Source organism: Geotrypetes seraphini, chromosome 15 (genome assembly GCF_902459505.1).
Source record: "Geotrypetes seraphini chromosome 15, aGeoSer1.1, whole genome shotgun sequence".
NCBI lineage: Eukaryota > Metazoa > Chordata > Amphibia > Gymnophiona > Dermophiidae > Geotrypetes > Geotrypetes seraphini.
Genome location: NC_047098.1, coordinates 25,072,387 through 25,092,192, shown reverse-complemented (window position 1 = coordinate 25,092,192; position 19,806 = coordinate 25,072,387). Strand labels below are relative to the sequence as shown.

At 43.6% G+C, this 19,806-nt stretch overlaps 1 protein-coding gene across 1 annotated transcript in view; it reads right to left on the bottom strand.

Annotated features, from left to right (window-relative positions):
• Positions 1 to 7,817, bottom strand: part of SLC25A33 (solute carrier family 25 member 33) — a 62,855-nt gene extending 55,038 nt beyond the window's left edge. The window contains exon 1 of the mRNA XM_033922533.1: positions 7,438 to 7,817. Within this exon, the coding sequence (XP_033778424.1) occupies positions 7,438 to 7,481 (44 nt within the window). The 5' untranslated portion in view covers positions 7,482 to 7,817. The remainder of the gene's footprint in view (positions 1 to 7,437) is intronic.
• Between the last annotated feature and the right edge of the window lie 11,989 nt (positions 7,818 to 19,806).

Sequence of the window (19,806 nt, the reverse complement as noted above, 5' to 3'; positions counted from 1 at the left end):
TCCAAAAATTTAGAGAAAGGGCTTTCGGAGGTGGGAGACCTTAAAGGAAGCCCTAGATCCCCTCAAAGTTTTTAAGCCCTCTCCAATTTCTCTCACTCATAGACACTAATGCACTGTACTCATAAACTAAAAGGTGCTGTGCCTCTATCAACTCTCACTGCAGCTGGAGAATGAAGATTTCTGCCTCAAACGAGCTTGTAGATTCCTCCAGGGGCTTGTAGATTCAGGCTGCCCTTTTAGTCAGACCCTGAGTGTCTGAAACCCTCAACTCCACTAGCTCATCATGTGTCTTTGAGGTGAGGGGGTACACAGCCGGCACCCGGTACAGTCCTAATCTCTCTAATGGTTGCATGTGCAGGGCACGTGCTAGTGAACAGGAGCTGGAAGTTCAGCTGTTGCTGCCTGTTTCTGTACACACTGGAGTGACCCCAACACAATCCACAGCATGCTTCATCAATCATACAGTTGTAGATAAGGAAAGCCCAGTCCTCCAACCAATATCTTCCACTGCCACAACTGTAACCTGATTCCAGGCTTCTGGCACTTTCACAAAAACTTTGAAGCCATCTGCCTCCATTAATAAGTAGCAAAGGCAAACTCTGCAAATCAAAGAGCCAATGCAGCAATACTGTCATTTTCACTGCCTGGAACCACCCATTAATAATAGCAAAAGGGACCTAGGGGAAGATTCTCAAATGTTTGCAGTAAAATCCGACGGCTATTACAACATTTTCAAAAAGGCGAGTGGTTCTTTAAAAAAAAAAATGCACATGCAAATGAGGTTCACGGAGAGTCACAGAAGGTCGCTAAATCTGCATGTGCCGATATCTGGAGATAGCGATCAGCACATGTGCAGAATAAAAGCACACACACCAAAAAAAAAAAGACTCCAAATCGAAGATCAGCAGGAGGGATGCCTACAACGTTTCTACTACAATTTTCAATTCCAGTTGCTGCTCTTGTACCGAGGGCACAACACTCTGACACCATGGTAAAAATACCACAGTGAGACCGATTTTTCCTTACTGGATGATGCTCAGCACAATAAAAGGTAAAAGGGGGAGGAACTGTGCCAGATGCCTGTTCAAAAGAGCAAAGCATAGACAAAGCTCTTCCCCCCACGCCCCCAATCCCTCCTGTCAAAATTCTTGTCCTGCTGCTGGTCTCCCTGCCTGCTCATCTGATTGTAGCACAGGAATCCCCGATTAGCTGAGCCGGGAGGCTTCCTCTGACAGCTCTACCACTAGAAGCTGAGCTGACAGGGGAAGCCCCAAACAGTTGAGTGGCAGGGATACACCAGGCAGGGACAGAGCCACCATTTTGAAGAGATGGGCCTTAAGGCAGGAGGAAGTGGGCATCCCTCCTGCCAATCTTCAACATAAAGGTAAGGGGATGTTGGGGGGGGGGGGCAGCCCATACGGTCAGGTAGAGAGGAGGGTCTACAAGCTAGGGGTTCTGACCTAACCCAGCTCACTGGACCACAAGATATTTTTGGGTGGGGAGGGCTCAGTGGGAGGGGGACTATCTTTAGAGGGCTAGGGTGGATCAGTGGGATGGAGGGCTTGAGGGGTCCCTGCTCTCCCTGCCAGCTCAACAGAAGGGTAATCCCCAAACAACTGAGAAGCAGGGGAAGCCCCAAAGCCGCCAGCAAGGACAGCTCAGCTGCAAAGGAATTTGGGGGGGGGGTTAATGGGTACAGCTGTTGTGCATGTGTTGTGTTCATTCCCATTCGTGCATTGCAAGGAAAGCTCATTAGAATACTAATGAGCTCCTTGCATTTGCATAGAGGTGGCTGCTACGAAGATCATTAGAACCACAGAGAACCCTTTTCTGCATTAGGAGGAGAGTTTTCCATGCCAATAAGACTGCTTTAACGAGTCTCACTGCCACGGAAAACTTTTGAGCATAAGAGTCAGAGTTCCAGCTCCACATCTGCCTTCATGGCTCAGTTCCTGCCCTGCCTAAACTTCCACTCCAAATTCCAACTAAGACTAGTTTCTGCTCAGAGTTCCAGGTTTACTCAACCACATACTCCTACTTGTGAGTACCTGGTCACTAGGCAACCTATTAGTTCCAAATCTGCCCTATCTTTCATCAAGTTTCTCATAAAAAATGCTATAGAAAGTTGTAACATTAGAGTTCTCTGTCTGTGCCTCCCAGACCATCTGCAGAATCCTCTAGTACAGTATTAATAATTAACTTATCATGCACAAACCACAAGACTCCAGAAACTACAAACACACCGATAAACTAGGAGCCTTTATGTATGCTAGAAAAATTCAAATAGAATGGTCAGTTTCCCTCAGCTATGAGGAGAAAGCTTGATATCATGAAATGTAATATAAATTCCAATTAAAATTAGCTTTATTCACTTAGCTGGACCAAGTTAAAAACAATATGTAATAAAATAAGCCAAAAGACTGAACATGAGTTAGTGAGATTCTGCCATTTCCAAACTAATCAATGTAGAAAAGCTATTCACTCAACATATAGAAATATGAAGATAAAGGCCAAATGGCCCATCCGAAGCATCACATCTCCTCCTCTCCCTAAGGAATTCCACATACCTATCCCTTGCTTTCTTGAATTCAGACACAACCTTTGTCTCTACTACCTCTACCAGGAGACTTCTCCAAGCATCTACCACCCTTTCTGTAAAAATGTATTTCCTTAGATTACTCTTGAGCCTATCACCTCTTAAACTCATTCTATGCCTTCTCACTCTGGAGTTTCCTTTCAGTTGAAAGAAACTCACCTCATGTGTATTTGTGCCTCATAGATAGTTAAACATCTCTATCTTATCTCCCCTCTCCTACCTTTCCAAAGTATATACATTGAGATCTCCAAGTCTGTCCCCTTACACCTTATGATGAAGACCACCAACCATTATACCGTGTTTCCCCCAAAATAAGACAGTGTCATATTAATTTTGGGTCCACAAAACACACTAGGACTTATTTTTTTCATGTACAACAATCATCTTTCTCTTCCTCTCCTCCACCCCAATTCTTCCTTCTTCCTTTCTCTCCCCACACAATGTGCAACATCTTTCTTCTCCTCTCACCCATCCCCTTTTGCAACATCTTTCTATCCCTCCCATCCCCCTGTGCAGTAGAACTTCGCCGACCCTCCCACCATGAGATTGATATACCTCCGCTCCAAGGCCTCCAAAAACAACAGTGGTAGCAGTGTCTGAACAGGCTGCTTCACAGCATTCCTCTGCCGCATCACTGATAACATCATCAGTGATGCAGCAGAGGGAAGGCCACAAAGCAGCTCGTTCAGAGCGGTGCTGCCGCTGCTGTTTTTGGAGGCCTTGGAGGGGAGGTATGTCAGTCTCACAGTGGGAAGGTCACTGGTGTTCTGCTGCAAAGGGGGATGGGAGGGAGGGATAGAAAGATGCTGCAGAGGGAAAGCCCGGCCCCGGTGGGGAAGACCACAAAGCAGCCCATGTGTCGTATTTGGGAGGAGCTTTGGAGGTTGACCTTAACTAGGGCTTATTTTTGGGGTAGGACTTATATTAGGAGTACCTTTAAAAATCATGTTAAGGCTTATTTTTGCGATAGGTCTAATTATCGGGGAAACACGGTAGTAGTCTTCCTCTGGACCAACTTCATCCTTTTTATATCTTTTTGAAGGTGTGGTCTCCAGAATTGTATACAATATTCTAAATGAGGTCTCACTACAGCAGGGCTGCCCAAGTCTGGTCCTCGAGATCTACTGGCAGGCCAGGTTTTCTGGATATCCACAATGAGAGAGATTTGCCTGCACTGCCTTCTTGGTATGCAAATCTCTCTCATGCATGTTCATTGTGGATATCCAGAAAACCTGATCTGCCAGTAGATCTCGAGGACCGGACTTGGGCAGCCCTGCCCTAGAGTCTTATACATGGGCATCAATATCTCCTTTTTTCTATGGCCATACTTCTCCCTATGCACGCTAACATCTGTAAGGTTTAGCCCCCCAAATGTAAGGTTTGGTGGGGTAATGTTGAGGCAGCCTTACAATCTGCCAGGTTCCAGATTCGATACCCTCGTTGAAGATTCAGGAGGAAGTAAAATTACTGACAAAGACCACTAAGAGTGCTTGCGTAAAGAATATATATATTGTGCAGAAATAAGCTTAATATTACAGAAAGGCAAGATTTATAAAGATACATCAAGCATTACAATTGTAGAAATAAGTTTTACAAATACAGAGACTGCTTCTGTGCTCTTGTGAATGGGAGAGAAAAAAAAAACAGCTTCCTGAATAGGTGCTGTGAGGACAAAGAAAGAGAGGTAGAGAGAAAAAGGGGGGGGGGTGATGTTCCAATCTTCGGGTTCCAGAGAGAGAGAGGGGTGTTGCAGAGAGGAGGCTTTTATAAATTGGAATAAATAGAAACTATTGTATTTCCCAGTATCTTTCTGTTTATAATTTGTAAACTGTTTGAAACAATGGTTAGTTTCATTCATAAGGAAGGTGAGTGAGGTTTGAGAGACTGGAGAATAGAGGGAGAACCTGTCCTTTACAGACTGGAGTCAAATGTAATTTCCAGTATGCATCTGACAATGGTTTCTGATTAATCTTAGCTATCTGTGCCTAAGCACCAGACATTAACACTTCTTAGCACATCTTAGCTGTCTTTAGCACCTCTTCTGCAAGATCCTTTGTTACCTTTAAGCACTGATTTAACTTAGGCTGGCTAAGGCGGTTTTCAATGACATGCCCTAAGGTCAGACATGAATGATATGATCTCCCATAGGCCTTTGCTGACATTGGTTAGGCTAACCGAAAATGCTAAGGCTGACAACATCCTTCTAGTTTTCACCGTCGTCTTTTCAACCTGTTCAGCCACCTTTAAATCATCACATACAATCACACCTAAGTCTCGCTCCTCTTTCATGCACAAAAGTTCTTCACCCTCTAAACTGCTCGTTCCCTCAGTTTTTTGCAGCCCAAATGCACGACCTTGCATTTCTTAGCATTAAATCTTAGCTGCCAAATTTCAGACCATTCCTCATGCTTCACTAAAACCAAAACAGACTTAATACCTTATTCAATACAAATTTTTTTTCCACATAGACACAGAAGTTAGTTACTGGACGCGCTGACTGATCTTTATCTACTGTCATTTACTATATTGTTATGTAACCCTGGTCTCGATCTCAATCAGTCTCAGGGCACCTGCTAGCTCTTTGGATCAGGCACCCATGACCAGGGCTAGCATGTAAAAAGAAATGTGTCTTTTGAATAAGGCCATAACACAATACTGAATGCTCTTGCTCCTGCAAACAAAGCTGGAAAATGTGACATCCGAATAATCGTACCAATAAAAGCAGCCTCTCTTTGCACCTGAGGGCCATGTAGTTCAGTAGTGATTTAACAAAACAAGAGGAGGGAGAGAGTATTACTGATCTGCTGTTTACGGTGAACAATTTCTTGGCCCTTTCTAAACATTATGCTGCTGCTCTCTCTCCCACCTTGCCTACAGCTTTTCCATACTCAGCAGAAAATGCACACTCTATCACAGTGCTTTGATGTGTATTTTAGCTGAGTACACGCCAGCTTCTCCATATCTTTCATTCTCTTTTAACACCAATCTGTAATTCTGTTGCTTTTAAATCTTGTCTTCTCTAGCTTATTTTCTCAGCTTGAATATTTTATATCTTCCAGTAACATGGATGCTTCTACCAATTTCACCCAGAGCAGTTTCTGATGGTCCAAGGGTTTCCCTAGAAGTGACAACACTCAATTGTTCTCAGGTGTTACCTCCTGCCCAGATTCACTGCCCATCCCCAGAAGTAATCAATTCTCTTCTTCAAGCAGTAAGAAGAACTCAAAATGAATATAGCAGTCATGGTACCAAGGTTCCTTGTCAAGCAAATGCGGAGGAATGCAGCTGCAGGTAGGAACCACAACAGTACATTTCTTAAAGTCTACTCTACACAATAATACTTTGGTTCTGGTAAGCAACAAATGTTCCTATGATCCCTGGCCTACTTCAATCAATGCTTCTATGATTATAGAAAGTGGGAGTAGAAATATAGGGAAAGCTCATGCCCTTACACTATGGGGATCAGATTAAGAAATGTATATGTATTGGGGAGTGAAGGATGGAGTTTCTGCCACACCTTGTGACGAGTGGAAAAGGCCAGAAAGTGGGGAAGGGAGGGGGGAACCATTAAACCAAACTGTCCACTTAGATAGAAGGGTTGTGACTGTAATTTTGATGTTAGGGATGGAGGGGGGAGGGGATGCAACTGTGATTACAGAATACTAGAGGACATAATATGAGGTTGCGGAGGCTTAGGAGTAACGTCAGGAAAATACTTTTTCACGAAGAGGGTGGTGGATGCCTGGAATGCCCTCACTGTAGAAGTGGTGAAGGCAAAAACAGTGACAGAGTTAAAAAATGCATGGGATAGAAACAGAGGATCCTTAAATAGAAAAAGGACAGTATCAATCCAAAAACTCAACAGATCAAGAACTGTGACTTAATTTATTATGTGCAGGAGCAGTGGGGAAGCAAAACCAACACTGGACCGACATACGGTCTGTGTCTAGTATATAGCAAGACAGATCACAATGGGATAGAGATAGCTTTGACGGCGACTCCAGCAATGGGGCAGTGTAACTGATGCCACACGGACTTCTATGATCCGTTTCCATATGAAGCAAGGCAGATCAGGAGCAAGTATGCATATTTTACACCACCTACGTATCATCTGAGCACAGGTCTTGCCTATCTCGGGGAGAGGGTAAAACATCTTAAAGGGGAACCTAGCAAGTAAAATGAATAAGTACTAGATTGTTGTTTTGACACTGCATTATTAAGGAACGTGACTACTGGGCAGACTGGATGAACCATTCAGATCTTTACCTTTACTATGTTACTATGTTAAAGCACCACACCTGTGTTATGGTGTAAGTAGTGTTAGAGGACTCTGTTGTACATGCCAGCGGGTGCTGAGGTGAGGAGGACCCTGGCGTTGAGCACGCTCCTTCACTGAATCCAGGCAGGAGGAATCTGTGTTTGGTTTAGCACCTGAAATTATTCTGAAATTCAGGATTGGCACCTATGTTACAGGGTCCCCCATGTTTATCGTGTGTTTGGGGGGGGGAGAGTATGAGCTAGAGCAGGGATCTCAAAGTCCCACCTTGAGGGCCACAATCAAGTCGGGTTTTCAGGATTTCCCCAATTAATATACATTGAAAGCAGCACATAGATCTCATGCATATTCATTGGGGAAAACCCGACTGGACTGCGGCCCTCAAGGAGGGACTTTGAGACCCCTGAGCTAGAGGGCTCCTGCATATAGTATGTTTTGAAGTTTTAAGGAACCCCCCCCCCCCCTTGAATTTGCGTTGAGGAAGGAGTTTAAGAGATCCCGCGGGATTTTAGGGGTTGGGGGGGGGTCACCTATGTTAAGATGCCCTCCCTGACGGGCTTCTTACCCCCCAGCGAAGAGGTGCAGCAACGTGTCCTTTTTCTCGGCCATGGCGCTCGTCTCGGCGTCGGTTGATACTTCCTCGCAAAGTCTTCTCAAAGTCCGACAGCCATTCGGCTGCTTCGCGCCTGGAAAACTCCTGCTCGTCTAGGCCTTTCCCCCCCCCACCGTCCCCACGCTTACGGGCTCGGCTCTGCGCCGTCCCCGACCGCAATTCGGCTCGAATGCAGGCGCGCGCTGCCTCTCTCGCTCTCTCTCTCTAGCCGGCAGAAGCCGGTTCCTCTCTCGCCATGATCCGGTGACTGGGCCGACGTCACACGTTGGGGCGGGGCGTGTGACGCACGGAGGTGTGAGGCGGAGAAAGAGTGGCGCGAGCGCGTCTGCAGGAGGAGGCGTGTAGGGGGCGCTGGCCGTGACGTCGACAGAGGCTCCGGTGTCAGCCTTGAGCGTCGAGGAATGCGAGGTGCAGCGTGACTTGCTGAGAATAGCCTCCGGCGGCCCCGAGCCTCAGAGCGCACCCACACAAGGCAGGATGCGTGCAAGTGGCTAATTAAGTCCTAAAATACACTATACTGGCAGAGCTGGTGCAAGGGTGATGGATGCAAAGATTTTGATAATTAAACTCAGCAATCATGATTAACCTGCAATCTTATTTTTATTTGAGTGCTTAAGTATGCACTGATGGCTGTCAGGATCTATCCAGTGACCTACCTAGGGTATGACACCCGGGCTGATCATTTTTTAACAACAACAAACCCCCCACCACCACCACCACCACCGCTGCCAAAATATAAAAAGGGATCGAAGGAGCAACCCCTAGGAGCTGCATCTGGGACAGACTACTCTCCCCCCCCCCCCAACACACTTAGGGGATTTTGGCCTCCAAAGGTTATTTTAAAAATGATATTAAAATTAGTCCAGTATAAAGATTACCTTATTTCCATTCTCTATAAATGTTTATCAATACAGCTACAATACTACTTTATTCTAAACCAGCAAAAAAAAAAAAAAATCTTTTTCTATTTTTTGTCATCTCTGGTTTCTGCTTTCCTCATCTCTTCACTCTCCATTCCATCCAGTGTCCTCCCTCTTTCTCTGCCCTTTCCATTTTTCTCTTTCTGTCTCCACTCCCTCCCCCATGCTCTGACATTTCTCCCTTCTCCTTTCCTTCCCTCATTCCCACCCCATGGTCTGGCATCTGCTTCCCTTCCTCTATGCCAAGGGTGTCAAAGTCCCTCCTTGAGAGCCGCAATCCAGTCGGGTTTTCAGGATTTCCCCAATGAATTTGCATGAGATCTATTTGCATGCACTGCTTTCATTGTATGCTAATAGATCTCATACATATTAATTGAGGAAATCCTGAAAACCCAACTGGATTGCGACCCTTGGTTTGTGATGGAGGGATTATTTTTGAGACTTTGGTAATTAGCTGAAGTCATATTATAGTTGCTGCTTTATATTCTTCTCAGGAAATCTTAGTATTGTAACAATATATATATTGTATGGTGTTAATTATATTTACTGATTAGTAATTGTTTACATATATACACAGTTGAGTCACATTATTATGACCACTGCTAGTATCCAGAATAACCACCTCTGGCAGCATTGATGGCAGCCAGACGCCAAAGGAGTGATTCAATAAGATGCTGGGTGGTTGCTAGAGGTATCTGGAGTCATGCAGACTGCAGTGCGTTCGACAGTTGCTGACAGATGTGTGGTGGTGGATTTAGTCATCGAACATGTCGACTGAGGTGGTCCCAATTGTGCTCGATTGGGTTAAGGTTTGGGGAATTCAGAGGCCAGGGAAGTAGCTGGATATCTTGGTCATGCTCTGCGAACCACTAGCGAACAATTCTGGTGGTATGATATGTCGCATTGTCCTGTTGAGAGATCCCATTGGCCATAGGGAAGACCATCAACATGTACGGGTGTACTTGATTGGCAAAGACGAAGAGATCGGTTGAGAGTGTCTTCCAGAAGTATCAAGGGACCCAGATTATACCAAGAAAACATTTCCCAGACCATAACACTGCTGCCACCAACTTTTGTACATCCCACAATGGTTGCTGGGTGTTCTCAGTGGTTTCACTCTTGACATGCCAACGTCCCTCCATTTGATGGAGCTCACAGTGTGACTCAGCGGAGAAGGCATCCCTCTGCCTGTTGGTGCAAGTCCAATGTCGGTACTAGAGAGTTGCACGGGGACAGAAATCCCACCCATCCCCGCCCGTCCCTGCCAGGATCCTCTCCATCCCCACCCGTTCCCGCCAGTATCCTCTCCATCCCCACCCATCCCCATCAGGATCCTCTCCGTCCCCACCCATCCCCGCAAGGAATTACCTCCATCCCCACCCATCCTCATAAAAAGCAGCAATTACTTCTGACAGGATCATCAATTCCACAGTTTCTTTTGTGTTTGCGCTGTTGTTTTCCTTGTGGAATCTCTTTGGTAGAACCCTATTTTTTTTTCTGTTCAGGTAATTAACTTATAAACCCCCTCTTTTACTAAGGCTGACGTGTCCATTATATTATGTGGACGAACCCTGCTTCCAAAGCCTTCCATCCCCGTGGGAGTCCCATTGGCTAGAGGGGGGTCCCCGTGGGAGTCCCGTGAGCCAGAGGGGGGTCCCCATGGGAGTCCCATGGGTTAGGGGGGATTCCCGCGGGACACCCGCAGGACCCGCCGGATTCCCGCGATCCCCGTTTCCGTGCAGACCTCTAGTTGGTACTCCTGTGCAAATTACAGCCATTTTTTGTGATGAACCCTTGTGAGCAGGATGCAGTCATCAGCTGTCTGCTCCGGAGCTCCATTCGCAACAGAGTTTGCTGCACACTTGTTTTGAACATACATCTGGAAGCCCCCTGGTTCATTTGGACAGTGAGTTGCTCCATAGTGGCATGCTGATCAGCCCGCACCAACCCGCGCAGCCAACATTCATCTCTCGCATTAATGGCTTATGTTGCCCCACAGTTCCCGCATTGGGTTGTCGAAAAGATTCCATTCGTCCACTCACAATATACTTTGACCACGAAAGCTTGTGAACAGTTCATAAACTCTGCTACCCTTGGCCTGGCAGCCGATGATCAAGCCTTTTTCAATGTCCAATAAACTGTGCTTTTCCCCTCTTGACAGCCACGGTTGCTATATTGGCAACTTGTTGACATCCCACGAAGTCTGCACGCAACATGCGCATTCGCTCATTGGCTGTGCGTCTCTGATGTCAGAGGTAGGCGCTGGCTATAATTATGTGACTCGACCACGTGTATACCAATTGTTTGCATATTTATAATCATTAGTATATTTTTGTACTGCTTGCAATATTTTTCTAAGACATTTGTTTATTCTTCTAATAAATAAGATTCATTCGTACTCTGGCATTAGTCTTCCAATAAGTTAGCAGTGGTAGAATTTCCTGGGAAGTATAAGGTACTATTCCCTAGCTACAGGATAATTACTACTGTGATTGTCTGTGTAAACATACATTTATTGCACCTTGTAGTACAGAGGGTCATGCCTTAATCCCTCTATTGGTCAGCTGGTCAGATAAGACACCTTTTTGTAACTTAGGGCAGGATGCACAAAGCTCTGGCAACCCGGTAAAAAACACACTGGGTTGGGAGTGATTTTGATTTGCTGGGCTTTGCTCAGCACAAATAGCATGCAAATTATATGCACACTATTTGTTCTGAGTATCCCGGTGAAAGGGGGAGTAACTGTGCCTGGCGCCCGCGCAAGAAAGCTAAGCAGTAGGCACAGTTCTTGTGTGCAGGCCCAGAACAGTTCCTGTGATTGCTGGAGCTCTTGAGCAAGTTTGTTGTTTTTTTTTGTCTCACACATGATATAGATGCAGCTGTTGTGCATGTTTTGTATGAGTGTGTATCCCGCGCCTAACAGATGCATTCTGACCATAGGCGCGGATGGAACACACACACAAAATATGCACAAACAGCTACTGGAAACTCCAGACTTGCTGGAAAAATGTGCACAGTAAGAGGTGAGAATTCCCTGCTGTGTATTACAAAGAATGCTAATTTTAATACTAATGAGCTCCATGTAGATTTTGTAGAACAAATTATTTTCCAAAGAAAGGAATGGGCAGACTTGCACGATCTGTGTCTGTATATGGCCGTTTGGGTGAGGATGGACTAGAGATGGGCTTTGATGGCTGGGATGGTGTAGAAGGGCTGGAGTGAGCTTTGACGGAGACTTCAGGAGTTGGAATCTAAGCACAGTACTGGGCAGAGATTTGGATTCTTGCCCAGAAATAGCTATGAAAAAAAAAATGGAACTGAATCAGGTTGGGCAGACTGGATGGGCCATTTGGGTCTTTATCTGCCGTCATCTACTATGTTACTATGTAATGCATTTGCATAGGGTTCTCGGTGGCTGCTACTGTGATTAGTAAAAGTCCCCAAGAACCCTTTTGTGCATCAGAGGCTGAGCTGCTTTGCAAGTAAGACTGTATTACAAAGAGTGGCTACAACCAGTCTTACATCCACGACAAGCTTTTGAGCATCAGGGCCTTGGTCAAGATTGAAACAGGCCCAGACAAAAAGTCCCATATTTTGCCCTATTTATTTATTTACCCCTCCCCCCCCCAACCACCACTCCCTTTTACTAAGCTGCAGTAGAAGTTTGTACTGCGACCCAAGGTGCAAAATGTTCTGAAACTCATAGGAATTCTTTGAGCCTCAGAGCAGTTAGCACTCCAGGCCACAGTAGAACCATCTACAGTGGCGTAGTAAAAGGGGGGTTTACCACCCCCCCTTTTACAAAACCATAGCATGGATTTTAGCACCGGCCATGGCAGTAACAGTTCTGATACTCTTAGGAGCAGCAGAGCTGATACCGCCGCGACCGACGCTAAAAGACACACTATGGTTTCGTAAAAGGGGGGACTTATTTATTGAGATTTATTAAGCATTTTTATGAAGAGATTCACCCAAGATGGTGTACAATAGGTACAGTTTAACGTAAAACTTACAATATAAACGCAAATACAATAAATGAGGTAAACTTGAGATCAGCAAACTCAAACCTAATAATGGGACATCCATGAAATAGTATCAAAACTGTACATATTTAACAGCATTCAAATTCAGATAACAGATATAATATGATGTCAGCATACCGCTGAAACACATAATAAGCATGCATTAGAACATTCGGCAAACTCCCCACCAGCAGAAGAGGGAATAACCATCCCGATGTCTCACAAATTGACGATCCTGCTGCAAAAGGTATGAAGAATGTTCACTGCTGTTGAGGCCGTTAGCCCGTAGAACCAACAGGCATACACAGGAAAATGAGAAGGGAATTAAACAAAATAAATCAATTTTATGACCCAAAATTCCAATCAGATCAGAAACAAAAGGAAAAATTAAAAGATGATGAAAAATCAAATTAAGATGTAGGGGGAAACTTAAAAATAAATTCAAAACAAAAATAGGAAGGGAGACGGCACAGTTGATGACTTAGCTGGCCGCCATCTTGGAAAAGCCCCCCCCAAAAAGTAAGTCATTCTCCAAAAAACGCTCATGCAAATGAGGTTGGTGGAGAGTAGCGAAGAGTCACTAAATTTGCATTGCTGGTGATAGTGATGGGCACAGTGCCGGGTTTTGAAAAGCCGTCCGAATCCCCGGACATGTCCAGGAAAATCCGGACGTCTGATAACCCTATATCAGTGTTTTTCAACCTTTTTACACCTATGGACGGGCAGAAATAAAAGAATTATTCTGTGGACTGGCATCAGTCCGTGGACCGGCTGTTGAAGAGCACTTGGCTAAGTCGTGGGCCAGACCCCGCCCATCTCTACCCAATCTCCACCCCAGACCCCGCCCCCATAATAGTACTAATTGCACCATGCACGTCCCGTGCCTCATCTGGAAGCCTTCCCTCTGACGTTGCAATGTCAGAGCGAAGGCTTCCTGTTCAGGCACAGGATGCCTGTAGGAGCCACGGCCTGTGGCTTTGTGCACTGAATCAGTTAGGAAGAGGGAGCTGACTCGAAGATAACCCTGCATCGATCACACCGTGGACCGGCGGTTGAAGAACACTGTTTTGGGCCTGATGCACATGCTGGCCCTGTGGACCGGCAGGAAATTTCTGTGGACCGGCACTGGTCCGTGGACCGGTGGTTGAAGAACACTGCCCTATACTTTGTGCCTTTTTTAGCTACAGCCTGGCTGCCCTGAGTAAGCCCACTTTTACTATGGGAAGCTAAGCAGGGTTAGGCCTAGCTAATATCTGGATAGGAGACCACCTGGGCATACCAGGTGCTGTAGAGTAGGCCAAGGAGCTCTATATTGGGCTGCAGCAACATAGTAGAGCCACACATTGCATGGGAAAAGCAATGGCAAACCACTCCTGCACTCTGTCATGAAACACAACAGGGTGGATTCCTCACTGTGCATGTTGCCGTGACTCAGTGGCATCATCCATCCATCCTGCCTTTTCAGTAGTAAATCAAGATATGTTACACTCAGGCCTAGTGGGTATATTCAGCCATCTTCAGAGGGCTTTGAATCTAAGGGCCTCATTTATTCATTTTTGTTAACACACTTTAATCCAGGTCAATTGTAGAGTTAGTACTGTAAATAGCTCTCATTGAGAATAATGAAGGGCTTCAATGGCTGGGAGGGTGTGGATGGACTGGAGTGAGCTTTGACGGAGACTTCAGTAGTTGGAACCTAAGAACAGTACCGGGCAGAGCTTTGGATTCTTGCCCAGAAATAGCTAAGAAGAAGGGAAAAAAAACGGCAACAAATTTTTAGATTGAATCAGGTTGAGCAGACTAGATAGACCATTTGGGTCGTTATCTGCCATCATCTACTATGTTACTATGTTACATGATTTAAGTAAAGCTTTAAGTTTGTACCTGAAGCAACAGAGAGTGAGACGACTGGTCCAAGGTAATAGTAATGGGCTTTGAACCCCAGCTCCCCTGGGTCTCAGCCTACTGCTCTAATCTCTAAGCTACTCATCCATGACAGACAGTTGCTAAGTAAGATTTCAGATGTGTGCTCTTGCAACCTGGCTCTCCATGTCATTTAATATCCCTTCTTTGATGCTTTATGACAGTAAGTTCAAAGTTCAAGGTTTACTTTATTATTATACCACCTATCAGATTTCCAGCTAAACTGTTTACAATAATATATACTCTTATATATACTTTTATTTTCTCTATCTCATATGCTTTAATAATAATAATAATAACAACTTTATTTTGTATACCGCAGTACCACAAACAGTTCAGAGCGGTTTACAGTGTAAGAGACTGTACATTTACAGCGAAGATACAGTGAGGACTGTACATATTCAGTAAAGGTGTTATACAGCGAGGAACAATGTAGATTTACCATGCAGGAGACTGTACATATACAGCAGAGATATTTATATAGTGGAGAAAGCAGTGCGAGAGACTTATAGAGCCAAATGCAATGTAAGGGACAGAATAATGCGGTGAAGCGATTTACTATGCAATAGTTGTTACATATCCCTAAGTCCTACAGTTCCTTTCGTTACAATCAAGAGCAAATTATTATTGTAAACCCCAAACTATTGCACACATTCTTTTAAATCCCAAGTTCTTTAACACACAAACACTCCAAAACACTTAGGATTTAATAACGTCCTTCTTAACTCCTACTTTTAAATTTTTAACTTTTCATCCCCACTCGGGCTTCAGCTCGAGCTCTCACAGCTCTAAGATTTACTTACCCATCTTGTCATTAGCCCTTTCTTAACAATTTATATTTCTTAATGTAAAACCATCTCCTATATATAAATAAATGGCAGTGTAATAACACATCTAAAATATGGTCCCAGTCCATCGGCCAGGAAACATAGGGCTCCTTTTACAAAGGTACGCTAGCGTTTTTAGTGCATGCACTGGATTAGCGCGCACTATAGTAAAACTACCACCTGCTTAAGAGGAGGCGGTAGTGGCTAGCATGCATGGCATTTTAGCGTGCGCTAGTCCACGCGTTAAGGCCCTAACGCACCTTTGTAAAAGGAGCCCATAATCAAACGTTTTGCCTAAAAAGGTATTTTTCAAGGATAACCCCTGCAGAAATAAGGAAACCATTATTTCCTATCCTTAAAATACTTTAAATTCTAAAGTTTAACTTATATTGCCAAGAACCCATTTGGCCCAGCTCTTTCCAGATCAAAATGGCCATGGCATTCATACTACCTTCTTAAAACTCCTCCTACTGAAGTGTAGAGGATACGGACTGTAATAGTGCCCAAGTAGTATATATAATAAAATGCCCAAATAAATTGTTCCATGTCGAATGAACTAGCCACCCTATAAAATTAGGCTTAAAGAACATAGGGCTCATATAGGTATGGAGGTGCATTGAGCTCCCTGGTTCAGCATTGGAGGGATATTCAGCATTGGGTTGATGAGATTAAATGCAGTTATAGATAGGGTTAGAGAATAGAAGGAGGGGGTGTAATCTTTGTATCACAAGTCCTGTATTGCTAACTATGAGAAATCTATCTCTGCCTTTCTTGTCTGATAAAATCTAAATAACAAAAAGACCAGGAAGTGGATGTGGACCAATGAAATTCCAGCCAAAGTATGTGTAGAAATATTTTATTTACAGGATACTAACAGCTGTGAACAAAAAGAGCATCTACATACACTTTGGCTGGCATTTCATTGGCCCACCCTTACTTTCTGGTCTTTTTGATTGTCTTTGTAGGGAGTCTCCATCCTTCCTTTTTGGTTTGGTTTAGCTAAAATCTAAATAACTGCAAATAACCTTATAGCAACAGTGTGCAGTGAGGAGGGTACATGTGAAAACGATTTTATGACAGAACTAAAAGACAGCAAGTCTTCTCCAGAACATATCCAGTGGTCTGCAGCCTGGTGCAGCAAAAAATAAAACATCAGTTAAAAAAATGGTAATGCTGAAAGTGTGGAGAGCAGCCTCTGTGCAGGGCACTATGTGAGTGAGACTCTCTAGCTGTGACAGGCTGTCTCTGAGCTTTGCCATGTAGAGGAACCTAGCCTAACCCCAGATTTGCAAGAAGAGATGATCACAGGTCAGTAACAAAGGTGAGTACATCCTGCGGGGGTTGTGTAGGAGTGGGTTGAAGTAAGTGGTAGTAGTGTAACAACAGAATGTTCTAGTTTAAAAACATAATAAGTGCTTTGCAGGGTCAGAAAAATGATCCATGAAGACCAGCATCCAATCTCTACAAGTGGTCAGCCTGGGTCACCTGGAAGAACAGGGCAGAGCCTAAAAGGACAGTTCACTCTCCCATTGCTCTCTCTCTGGAAGTACAAAGTACAAACACCCACGGCTGTCTGGCTAATAATTATTTATATTCCAATCCTCCATAAATCTATCCAAACCTTATTTTAAAAATCCCAATAAATACTTAAAAGCAGAGAAACATGACAGCAGATAAAGGCCAAATGGCCCATCCAGTCTGCCCATCTGCAGCATCCACTTTAAAATCATAAGTGTTTGAGGCTTGTGCAGATGAGGACAGAGCTGGCAGGGATGGGGCAGGGACAACGATGGAGCTGGATCCTGTTGGGACGGGATAAATTTGTCCCTAGGTCATTCTCTAGCCCAGTCATAGCCTGACATTTAATATCCTGGCTGCTTTCAACTCCAAACTCCCACTCATTATATGATACCTATTCTCTCTGCAAGAAACTCCCCAGAATGTCCCATTTGTTCTGTCTGTACTAATTACACTGTAAGCTCTTCTAAGAAGGGACTGTAAAGTACATGTTGAATGTACAGTGCCGAGTATGCCTTTCAGTGCTGTAAATGTCTTAAGAGCTGCTGAACACCCCGGGCTGAATATCTACCTTTTTATGTATAACTATGGCAACATGTGTAAAAATGGCAGGATAATACAGTTTTCCAAATCCAGAGTCATGCTCACAACCAGCATTAATAATACAGTTTATTGGACTGAGATAGTTTTGCTTATGCGCCCTCTGCTGGAATATTACTGTAGCAGCACACAAGTTCTTCCAAGGGACATTGGTTTTGGAAAGTCTTAGGATCAATTTTCAAGAAATATTCAGGGCCTAAATTAGATCCCTAAATTTAGGAACCTATGTTTTCAGCTGAACATTCTCTTATATCTTAGAAGCTTACATTAGCTTCATTTGCTTAGTCTGAGGAACAAGAGTACTATGCATCTACCTTTTTGTTCTATAGTTCTCCAGGTTTTAGAGTTCTAAATATAGGGGCTCAGCATTCGTTTTCAAAGGGACAAATGTGAGCACCTAAACTATTTGGAAGTGACTCCTCACTGAACAAAGCTGAACTGAAATGGGGAAATGTTGAAATGGAACAGGTAATTATTGCTACTGTGAAAATCACTAAAACTATATGTATGACACAGTATGACGAAAAATTAGTCTGAAGTTTTTGCTGTCAGCCTTTTGGTGTCTGGGATTGGGTTTTACAGACTAATAAGGTGTATGTAATTGCCTCATTAAAGGCATTGCTGGATATCCTCCACTCTTCTGAATCAAGGCTAGGAAGAGTATGACCATGTTCAATGTTGCACACACAGCTGGATTTACACAGAAGCTAGGGCCTCATAAGTATTATTGTAATACTATTGAATACAAAATGCTTGTATGTAATTTAGCATCTTGTGCAAACTCTTTGGGCAGACTGCATGGACCATGGAGGTCTTTAACTGCTGTCATTTACTAGGTTACAGCATGGAAAGTTATCAAACCTAAAACTTACTTCCTACTTGATTGGGAGGGGGGTCTCTTAAATGTTATAGTTTAGGTTGCCACAATACGTATAAATCAGGAATCTCAAAGTCCCTCCTGAGGACCACAATCCAGTCGGGTTTTCAGGATTTCCCCAATGAATATGCATGAGATCTATTTGCAAGCACTGCTTTCAATGCATATTCATTGGGGAAATCCTGAAAACCCGACTGGATTGTGGCCCTCAAGGAGGGACTTTGAGATCCCTGGTATAAATCCAGCCCTGGTTACACATGACAAACAGGCTTGTCAACTGGCTCCATATTCAGCAAGCAGGGTGATCCAGTCCTGTGTTTACCCCAGTGCATGCAGGAAAGCAAATACCTCAAAGAACTGAGGAAGCAGGAAAATGCAGCAGAAAGATACAGAACTAGTCCCGGTTGTATTGGGCACCGAGAGCTTAAGATCTTGACCAGTGGTTCCCAACCCTGTCCTGGAGGACCAGAAGGCCAGTCAGGTTTTGGGGATAGCCCTAATGAATATGCATGAGAGAGATTTGCATATGTTTAAATATATTTATTGATTTTCAAATCATATAATCAAGAATACCTTGTACAGAAAGCAAATTAGCAATTCTAGATAAAGCAAGAAACATTCCAATAACATTAAATCATATATTAACTAAAATGCTCAAGTCCTCTAAATTGGATCCAAGATTCTTATAAATAAAGCCAAAATTGAAGAATTGAACTTAATGTACACTCTTTCATAAAGTTAGCTGGAAGGCTGATTGCTGGGATTAACCTATAGTCATAGAGCTTATGATTTTTCTACCTCCAATCGGGAGAGCGCTAAAAAAGAAGTCAACTGATTAGGCTCAAAGAAAACATATTTAACTGATCGGTGATGGACTATACATTTACAAGGGTGTCGCAAATAAAAAGTAGCACCCAAAGATATAACACCTGGTTTCAACAAAAGAAATTCACGACGACGCCTTTGCGTCTCTCGTGATAAATCAGGAAATACCTGGACTTTACAACCCATAAATTCTTTCTGTCTATTTTTAAAGAACAGTTTTAACAACCATACTTTATCAATAGAGAGAGCTACTGTTATAATCAAAGTGCTCGGTTCTACAACCTCTTTATCTGATTTTTCCAATAACTCTGATACATCCAATAGTCCTTGATCCGACGGCTTTTTTGGTAATTTAGTCTTATTAGGTAAATAATAGACTCGTGATAAAGGAGGTAATGAATCTTCTGAGGCCCCCAAAACTTCAAGACAATATCTTTTAAACATTTCTCTAGGAGGTGTCAATGGAAGCTTAGGAAAATTAATAATTCTTAAGTTATTGTATCTAGAGTTATTTTCTAAGTTCTCCATTTTTCTTCTAAGATTGATATTGTCTTTCATTAAAGATTCCTGTAATTGTTTGGATGATTTAATGTCCTGTTCAAGCTTTTGAACCGAGAAATTAGAGGCAGTCATATCCTTTTTCAATTCTTTAAGTTCAGTAGAATGTTGAGATAATTTCTCCTCAATTAACTGAAGTTTGGGACTTATGGTCTTCACTAGTCCGGCCATAAGATCCCATAGTGAGTCCAGAGTTACTTCTGAGGGTTTTTCCAAAGAAATTACAGGAAAAGAAAAGTCATAGTGCTCAC